The sequence below is a fragment of the Carassius auratus genome, chromosome 30 (genome assembly GCF_003368295.1).
Source record: "Carassius auratus strain Wakin chromosome 30, ASM336829v1, whole genome shotgun sequence".
NCBI classification, from domain to species: domain Eukaryota; kingdom Metazoa; phylum Chordata; class Actinopteri; order Cypriniformes; family Cyprinidae; genus Carassius; species Carassius auratus.
Genome location: NC_039272.1, coordinates 20,592,099 through 20,602,029, shown reverse-complemented (window position 1 = coordinate 20,602,029; position 9,931 = coordinate 20,592,099). Strand labels below are relative to the sequence as shown.

At 35.7% G+C, this 9,931-nt stretch overlaps 1 protein-coding gene across 1 annotated transcript; it reads left to right on the top strand.

The window, feature by feature from the left end:
* Positions 1–289: 289 nt before the first annotated feature.
* On the top strand, positions 290–9,068 carry LOC113049601 (uncharacterized). Its single transcript, XM_026212083.1, has 7 exons — positions 290–768; positions 4,595–4,677; positions 4,828–5,031; positions 5,142–5,335; positions 7,157–7,219; positions 7,309–7,348; positions 7,628–9,068. The coding sequence occupies exons 2-7, from the start codon at positions 4,608–4,610 to the stop codon at positions 8,194–8,196; spliced, it is 1,140 nt and encodes a 379-aa protein (XP_026067868.1). The 5' UTR covers positions 290–768; positions 4,595–4,607; the 3' UTR covers positions 8,197–9,068.
* Positions 9,069–9,931: the final 863 nt, after the last annotated feature.

Below are 9,931 nucleotides of genomic sequence, written 5' to 3'. Positions count from 1 at the left end.
AGCAGTGATGTCTGAACTGAATTTAATGAAGGTACAGTTTGTTACAGTTAAGTTGTTAACTATTTTTCATAATAAAAAATCATTTAAAAAATGTGCAAAAAAAGGATGTTTTTCCAAAATCAACGTTGTAGTAGAGCCAGTAGGAGAGCAGTGGTGTGTGAACTGAATTTGGTGACACTACAGTGTGTTACTATGAATTTATTGAATATTTTATTAGTAGACTTTTTTTTTCGTTTCGCACTTTGCAGACGGTCCCTTCGGACCAGCGCATTGAGATCAACGTATTTTTTACAGAGTGGAGGATCGTTTGTTTTCAGGCAAACTCTCTTGTAGCTCGTTTACTTCATCACTACGAGTGAAAAGAGGCCTAATTCGTGTACTAAAAACGTTTTGCTCGCTAGTTATTGATCCGGCAATCTGTGAATATCTTGCCAGTTTTATCGAACTTGGGAGCATTTGTTGTTCTAGAACTTGTTACTAGTATGAATTTAAATGTAGAGGTATCTAACTGAATTATTAAAGGCAATTACCGTAGACAAGTAATGCTGGGGAAAATTACGCTAATAGGGCATGCCATACAAGTTTGCAGCGCTACATTCCTGCTTTATGCACTATTTTTCACGGTGTATATTTATTGTATTATATTGTATTTTCCTTTTTATCTACTGGCTCTGAAAAGGTGAAAGTGAAAGAAGCAACGTGTTTTTACGTATAAAACTGAACGAAAGTGAAAGATTGTTATATAAAACAGAGCGGAGAGCAGTTCGGGTGAGTAGAAGTACTATCCTCTAATTTTATTCTGAGCCTCATAAACAACCTTTAAATGTATCACCAACTGTTGTGTATGCTTATGCATTAATAAAATAGGCTATCATGCATGAGGATTAATCTTTTCTTAAGGCTATCTATGCGTTGTTATAGGCGTCGACATCAGAAACCCCATTTTCGTATAAAATTCTGACAGCTTAAAGGGTTAGTTCACCCAGATAGCAAAATTATGTAATTAATAACTTACCCTCATGTTGTTTCAAACCCGTAAGACCTCCGTTTATCTGTGGAACACAGTTTAAGATATTTTAGATTTAGTCCGAGAGCTCTCAGTCCCTCCATTGAAGCTGTGTGTACGGTATACTGTCCATGTCCAGAAAGGTAAGAAAAACATCATCAAAGTAGTCCATGTGACATCAGAGGGTCAGTTCGAATTTTTTGAAGCATCGAAAATACATTTTGGTCCAAAAATAGAAAAAACGACGACTTTATTCGACTTTATACACTGACTGAACTGCTGTGAAGAGAGAACTGAAGATGAACAACGAACTGAGCCAGATAACGAACAATAGACTGACTCGTTTACGAGTCAAGAACAGGTTGCATCGGTTTTCAGATCACCAGTAGTTCTTTTAGACAGTTCGATTCATTAAACCGGTTGAAGAAAACGGTTCACCGGTTCTTTTGTGCTCGACGTAATGGTGTCATTTGTGATGATTGCCCTTGATTCAAGCCTTCTGTTTACCGGATATCCAGACTGCTTTTGATGATGACTACTTTGATGATGTTTTTCTTACCTTTCTGGACATGGACAGTATACCGTACACACAACTTCAATGGAGGGACTGAGAGCTCTGTGTTCCAAAGATAAACGGAGGTCTTACTTAATTTTAATTAATTTCATAATTTTGCTATCTGGGTGAACTAACCCTTTAATACAAACACAGCCATGTAATTCTGCACTAAACAAGACCTTGGATTTTGTGTCATTGCTGATTTCATTATAGTGTAGCAACATCTAGTTGACATTTTTTGCGTAAACAGACGCATAGTCATCTTCCATGACGTCGCAATTTGAATCACATGAATCATTTTTAGGGGTATATTGAGGGAAAATGTATTTGATCCCCTGCTTATTTTTTATGGTAGGTTTATTTTAATGTGAAGTGGCATACAGCCTAGTGATCCATACTCAGAATTCGTGCTATGCATTTTACCCATCCAAAGTGCACACAAACACACACACACCAATCTTGCCTCATTGCGCAAAGTTGATCAAAGATCAGCCCAGAGGAGCTTGTTAATGATCTTAAGGCAGTTGGGATCACATTCACCAAGCAAAACCTTGGTGACACACTACGCCCGCCGCAATGGACTGAAATCCTGCAACGCCCGCAAGGTCCCCCTCCTTAAGAAAGCACGTGTTCATGTTTAAAGTTTGCCAGTGAACATCTAAAAGATTCAGAGAAGGCTTGGGAGATAGAGATGGGAAGATTAACCGATTCTCTTGGTGCATCTGCAAAAAAGTAAACCATGCGATGCATTGGTTTAAAAAGTATAGGTGTATTCTTATGATAGCAGTAACTGTAAAGGGACTAATGTGTTGGGTAAACAAAAAGGTTAGCTAACGGTGTTTCATATAGCATTTAAAATGTAGTTGTAATGTAATGTTTTTAACTTTTAGTTTAGTGATCTTAATGCTTTAAAGAGCAATGTTAGTAGAGCAATAAAGTAATGCTATCTGTTCTAACTATGGCTGTCATAGAGAAAAAGGCTGCATGAATATGATAGTATGTGAGAGAATAAGTGGTAATTTCTATGCTTTCCTATTGTTCAGTGTTAGAGGAGCTCTGCTTAGTCTAACAGTTGGCCTGCCCTGGACCAGGTTAGCTTTCCAGCATTAGTTGCCACAGTGACTGATTTTGATCTTTGTTAAATTTGTATTTTGGAACCAAATCATTTGACAGTGAGTCAGACTAACTGAATCAAGCCTGGCCTATTTGGTAAATTTGTTTTATGAAACAGGCCTCAAGGCATTAGAAAATTCAGAAGACACATGAGTTAATGTATGATTTGGTGTCTGTCTGAACCAAAGGAATTAATGCGATCATACATTTCCACTGCATCATATTGCATTGAATCACGTGTTGAATTGGATCAGATTGAAATCTGATTGCATTGCATTAGAATAGGGGTGAATCGTATCACATCACATCGCATCACTACTTCATTTGTATCTTCGGTGTATCATATCTTTCAAGATGTGTATCGCATCGGCCTCAGTTATGGAAAAGCACATCCATAAGTGCTGTGTTCAGATGAGACCAAAATTGAGCTCTTTGGCATTAACTCGACTCGCTGTGTTTGGAGGGAGAGATATGCTGACATGACCCCTAGAACACCATCCCTACAGTCAAGCAAGGAGGTAGAAACATTATGCTTTGGGGATGTTTTTCTGCTAAGGGCAAATGGATGGGGGATTGGGGGGCATGTACTGTAAAATATTGAACGAGAACCTCCTTCCCTCAGCCAGAACACTGAAGATGGGTCATGGATGGGTCTTCCCAAGCGGCAAGGAAGTTGACCGGAAGTTGAAGACGGTCGGGTGCCGCCATCTTGTAGCAGAACTTCACCTGCGTTAGCATCCCATTGACTCCCATTCATTTTGGCGTCACTTTGACGGCGAATAACTTTACATCTGAGGCATTTAAAGACTCCGTTTGTCCATTGTCTATTATTTATTACTAAAGATACACGACAATGTATAAAGGGCTCCATTAACTCTATGTAACATTATGGCCCCGTATAAACAGTTTTTGTAAAAATAGGCTAACGATTGCGTCATAACCACTCGACTCTCTGTCTCATTACCGTACAGACAGGAGGAGAAGCTCGCAGGCAATTAACTTAATATGGCATACTGCCGTTATATTTTAAAATACTATACAAAATAATTAATAAGAATACTTACTCCTGCTCACTTACGCCAAAGAACTCCCCGCTCAAGCTTGCAGTCTCTGTAAGATTAACGATGGCAGTTTGCACGCAGAGCCACTAGAAGATTTACATCTGTCAGACAGTTGCTGACGTTATCAAGCATCGTTTGAGTCTGCGCATCAGAAACGGAAGAAAACGCTAAAAATGGGCTTCACTTGTCTCAGTTGAGTTCCAATGGGGTCGCTGTGTCCATTTCTTTTACTGTCTATGGGTCTTCCAGCATGTTAATGACCCAAAACATATCACTTAGCCAAAAAACTTCAATGTGATATAAAATCTGTGGAGGGAGCTGAAACTTTGAGTTGCTTAATGACAGCCAAGAAAACTTGAGGATTTAGAGAGGATCTGTAAAGAGGAGTGGATCGAAATCCCTCCTGATGTGTGCAAACCTGGTGACCAACTGCAAAAAAACATCTTACCTCTGTACCTGCCAACAAGGGTCTGCACCAAGTACTAAGTCATGTTTTGCTTGGGGGTCAAATACTGATTTCACTCATTGATATGCAAATCTATCTCTAACCTTAATATATATAGTGCATTTTTTCTGGATATTTTGGTTGCTATTATGTCTATATGTTAAATAAACCTACCATAAAATTTACAGACCTTTCATTTCTTTGTAAGTGGGCAAACTTACAAAATCAGCAGGGGATCAAATAATTATTTTCCCCACTGTTTTCATCTTTTCCAATACCCAGACTATGAAAATATAAAATATTGAAATATATAATAAATATTAACTATTAAATGCATAGAACAATCATAATCTAAACAACTGTATAACATGAAAATGATGATCAAGAATATTACAGTGTTCTGTCAATTTCAGAACTAAACTTAAAATGGATCCTAAAACAGACACTGAAGTGGACTCAACTGAAGAACAAAAAGACCAACGTCCTACAATTACTGGTAATGGAAACTGTAGAGCTTCAGTTCTTTTTATAAAGACTCTGTAATTAGATTGGATAAAGATAAAAACTGATGACTTTTGAGATGAGATAACCATGACTTATATTAATCAAGGATGTTACATTAACCAATACCTTTTTCCTCTTTAAGGAAATAAATATTTCATATTTTCACCTGGGAAGACATTCAAGGCTAAAGAGGACATCATAAGAAAAGCCCTTCAACAAAAATCAGGTCAACTCACAGAGGTGCTCACCGTGGAGGAGTGTGATGTCATTTTGGTTTTCTGTGTTATTGTTTCAAGGGCAGGAACTGACATTGATTCTGCACTGAATGAACTTAACGATCTCTCAGGTAATATGCTGCTACTTCATGTGTTATGTAATATCTTTAATTATCTCAAATTATTGTATTCATTTTATCAGTTGTTACTTATAACAACTTTTTGATCACTCCATTTTAACAGTCTAAACCGGCTGTTTTCATGGTGCTTCATCACACATTTGACGTAGAGAAGATTGTTCCAGACAGCAGCAGATTTGTGAGCAGGGAGAATACACTCACTGTGGACTGTCTGTTCCATGAGGATGAAGGATTCCCGGATTGTGTGAAGAATAGAAAAGCTCTGGCCAGAATCGATCAATGGCTGCAGCCACAGGTATCCAGTTCTTCAGCACAAAATATACATATTTAACAGTAAATGAAGTAAGTATGTTCTTAAAATGTATATGGTTTTAGGTAAATAAAAATCTCATGTTTAGAAATAGCCTATGGTGCATTAAGCATTTGCCCATAATTTTATTCATTAGCTTCACATAGATAAATGTAATAATAATAAAAAAAAGTTGTTCACAATTTCTATGACACCCCATTCTCTGAACCAAATTCTCAAAGGCCTAAACAATTTGCTGAATAAGTCATTCTTTCTACAAAACCTTAAAGAAGTTCTTATTTCTGACTATGCATTCAAAGTAACACGGGTAGCACAGGTGCACTTTTCAGTTTTGATACCAACAATGGGCTGAAACAATCAGAGAAGGAGAAGAAGAAGAGTATGTGTAAGAGATGGTGGACAAGGAAGATGAGAATGAGAGACAGCAAGGTGTGTTAGCGCTGTCAAGGCTATAGATCTAGCACACAAAAGTGTTTTTCCTTTGCCTGGCAAGAGATGACATTGCCTGTGATGTGGACAAAGTCCTTAGGCTGGACCCAACTCAAAGCTGTGACAACTTATAAGTGAAAGACAATATAGTGCAGCTCCAGTAAAGTGTTTAGAAGTAGGAGAGTGCAAGAGGCAGTATATTGTAACAACAGCCGTATTGGAGATGTTTGGAATTATAAACATTTCCATAAACAATTTATAATTAAAAACTATAATTTTTACAAATATGAACAATAAAATAAACAATATAATTGCAAGCAGTAAACAGTACAATCAGAATATACAATAAATAATACAGTAAACAGTATAAGCATGGGAGGGGGGGTCTTCTAACAATGGATGTACTGGTAACAATGCAGTGGGGAATGGAGCAGGAATCTGTTTAAATAGCCTTGAACATAAATCACTGTATAGGATGCTGATCTCCTGGAGCACAATAGTGCTCTTTCTTACCTTTTTTTGTAATCTAAAGAACCTTCTTTCCCTACAAAGAATCTTTTGTGAAACAGCTTTATTTTGTGTAGTTTGTAGAGTTACTAAAACACCAATTTTATAAGAGTTAAATACATTTTAGAAATAAGTACTTGCTTTTGCACAAGATGTGTAATATTTTGCTTTTGTGCATGTTTTGTGGTTTTAAGTGTAGAGTTTAAAGAAAGGGAGCCATACAGTAGTTTCTGAAGCTGTGTAAGCATTTTTAATAAATATGCATTCAAGTCAACTTTATTTATATATTTTATACAATACAGATTGTTTCAAGGCAGTAAAAATCTGCTGTAAAGCATCTCTAACAAACCAATGGTTTCATTATTGAGTGAGTTCAGTGTTGATCTGATTCAGTATAGTAACTGTAAAATTCATCAGTTGTTTATACAGTGATTTTTGTTTAAGTTTTTTTACGCAATTATCTCATTTTTAAAAGAGTAATTTTTAAAGAAGTGTTTGCTTTTGCCAAGAGATTAGTCATGTTTCTTTTGTTGTATGTGTGTTATGTGGTTTTTTGTATGTTTAGAGAAAAGGAGCCATAGTGTTAGAAATTTTAAACAAATTTAAAAACTGTAAAAAAAAAAAATGCTGAATGGATAAAAAGAAGGAAATATGATCCTTAAACTTTTCAGAACAATCAATTTACATGGAAGAACAGTTAAATAACCTTTAAAAAAGATAAAAACAAAGTTAGCTTCAAGCATATAAATGCAGCTAAGCTATTAAAAGTACTTGAAATAGTAAATTGATTGTAGTAAATCAAATGAATGTGAAACTAATGTGGATAAACTAGACTAACTAGGTTCATATTGTGGCATTTTCTGCACTAAGCTGGAGCAGACCGGGTGGATCCCAAGCTGGTTGTCCGAATATGTTCCATGCTTTAATTTTTGGGTAATGTAAACTGCAACTCTGTTAAATGGATTCACCATTTATATTCTGTAAACAAATATGTGTTGTAACACAGTTTTCTCACCCAATAGCATACACAAGTCGACACAGAAATGCTTAAAGAAACTTCCTGTGAGTATTTTTTTTTTTTAAATGGTGTAAGATGTTTTCATACTATAGTTATATTTCTGTAGTAAATTAGTTGAATGTAGCATAACATCTTCCAGGAGTTTTATAATATATGAAACAGTAAAAGAAGAACCCAAAATTATCTTTAAATCATTTTATTTAATAAAGGTTTTCAGTATTCGACTCCCTAAATTTTGTTGTTGTTGTGAGGGTTAACTTGACATCTATTTGGTTTCTTAATTGACTTTGGATTGACTACCTAATGATTCATTATTTTTACAGGTGAACCTATTCCTAAAGTTGAACCAGAATATAAAATACTTGTCCTACTGGGCATGTCTGTGCTTGAGAAGACTGCAGTGGAATACGTGATATTTGGCAGAGAGGAGAGTCTGTGTGATGCCTCTCCAGCCCCCCTGATGAAGATCACAGTAGATACTGGAGTGGTGGAGGGGGAGCAGGTGACCGTGATCAATACTGCTGGCTGGTTCAGCTCTTGGCTCTCCCTAGAGGAAATGAAACACAAAATACAATTCTGTATCAGTATGTCTTCTCATAGACCTTATGCTTTACTACTAGTCATACCAAAAGAGCAGTATTTTGAAGAGATAAAATGGAAGGAGGTTTTTGAGGAGAGCTGGGAGAAGGTCATAATCCTTTTCACTGTTAAGGATGAAAAACAAAAGCAGGGCATCCAATACCAGGTCAACCAGACAAAACTTAGAAATCAGTTTCATATTCTCAATATTAGCAAGCCTGGGGATAGATCTCAGGTTTCAGAATTGCTGAAGCAGGTAAAGAAGACGGTGGCAGGAAATGGCGGGCAAAGTAGTTACTGTACACTGTTGTAAGCTCAGACTGAGATAGCAAGCTATTGCAAAATCTAAACAGCTGCACAGATGTGAAGATAGGAAATACATTGAAGTATAACTGCAAAATCTTTAACATGTAATTTGGATTACTGACGATGTGATCAGAAATTATGAGGCATTTAATAAACAGAAAAAGACATTAGAACATAGTGAGTCTTTAAAATGGTAGATGATGGTCGAGTTTATTTGGATCGCACTTTTCACAATAAACATTATTTTAAAGCAGCTTTATAGAAAATCACGATGTCAGTGTTTTTGATATACTAATACCATGCCTTCATGCCTTATAATCACATTTAACAGACTAAAGCTCTGTGTTATAGTTTACGTTTTATAAGCAATCAAGCAGTTCCGATTTGCTATGTACTGCTTAACAGGAGTATACTGTATGTATTTCAGTACGGTTAGGTATACTTATATAATTAATTATTATTTATTAATTTGTTAATCCAATTTATTAATTAATTATGTGGCAATATTGAGAAGAATTTATAACAATTTGGTGCAGTGAGAAGGCTTATCATTATTTGGTGATATGCGTCAATGCTATAAGCAGTTTAACTGAGGAGTTAACTGAAAGTTATGGCATAATACTTATACAGTACACACATACATACTACTTAATATCTTTAGTCTTTGGCATGGATTGCATAACGTAGAAAAACCTTTTCTCCTCTGTTATGTTGCTACAATGATGGAACTGTAAGATCCAAAAAACACTGCATGCAGTGGAATGAAATCAATATGTATTATATGAAAAATTTCATAGCTTTTATCCTGGAACAACAATCTATAATGGCTTGTTTCCTTTATGAACTGAATAAAAAAAAAATGTGTGTGTGTGATTGTCCTTTCAAACCATACATTTCCACAGGCCATTTCATTATGCATGATACTGGCAAAAAAAAAAAAAAAATGTACACAAGTGGAAATCTGAGTCAGTGCCCATATTTGAGATTTGGCTCACAGACCTAAGTATTCTGTTACCCTCGAGGAGCTGAGATATAAGTTATATATATATATTTATAACTTCTTAAAGGCTTAGTGCGTGAGCGTGTACTTATAACATCTACGAATGAGGGCAGGGGTGAGGTTTTGTTTCTGACACTTATAATTGAACATATTGTGATTATTAATGTTTTCCTGTTTATGAAAAGCTAAAAAGAAAAAATACAGAAAAAATTGTTGAATAAATGATTGCACAAAGAAAAAAAAAACATACATTTCCAACATATATTTCCTGTTAAGCAAATGAATGCAACACAAAGTTTCAAAGTATTCCGAATATTAAAGGCTTATTCTAAATTCTAAAACTGATCTGAATTAACACTGGGTTGTTTCAGGCTATACACTGTCTATGAAGATGAATTTGTGCTGATAGAGGAGTGAATAAAATATCTTGAAAGGCAATCGAGGAGGTTGAAATCATCCCTTCAAGACTTGAAATTGTGTAAGCACTATATTTTTTATTTAGTTTAAAAAATTTTCTTCAAGATCCTACTTTACCCTATTCTCCCAATTATGAGTATGCTGCGAAAAAAGGAATTATTGAGATCACGTCAAGCAAATGTATTGTACTTTCCTGTTTGAGAATCAAATTTGAAATACATTATCAGTTTCACTCAGCCTGTTTAGTATAAAGCAGAGCGTTTCTCAGAAGTGATTCGCTTTTGAGAAAGTCTCACATGGTTGCACGTCATCAAAATGCAGCAGC

Excerpts from the sequence above, each read along its gene's own strand:
- LOC113049601 (XM_026212083.1), top strand. The coding sequence starts at position 4,608 with ATGGATCCTAAAACAGACACTGAAGTGGACTCAACTGAAGAACAAAAA. Across the intron at positions 5,032-5,141 it reads TGAACTTAACGATCTCTCAG|AGTCTAAACCGGCTGTTTTC; the intron begins GTAATATGCTGC and ends CTCCATTTTAAC. Across the intron at positions 5,336-7,156 it reads ATCAATGGCTGCAGCCACAG|CTGGAGCAGACCGGGTGGAT; the intron begins GTATCCAGTTCT and ends TTCTGCACTAAG.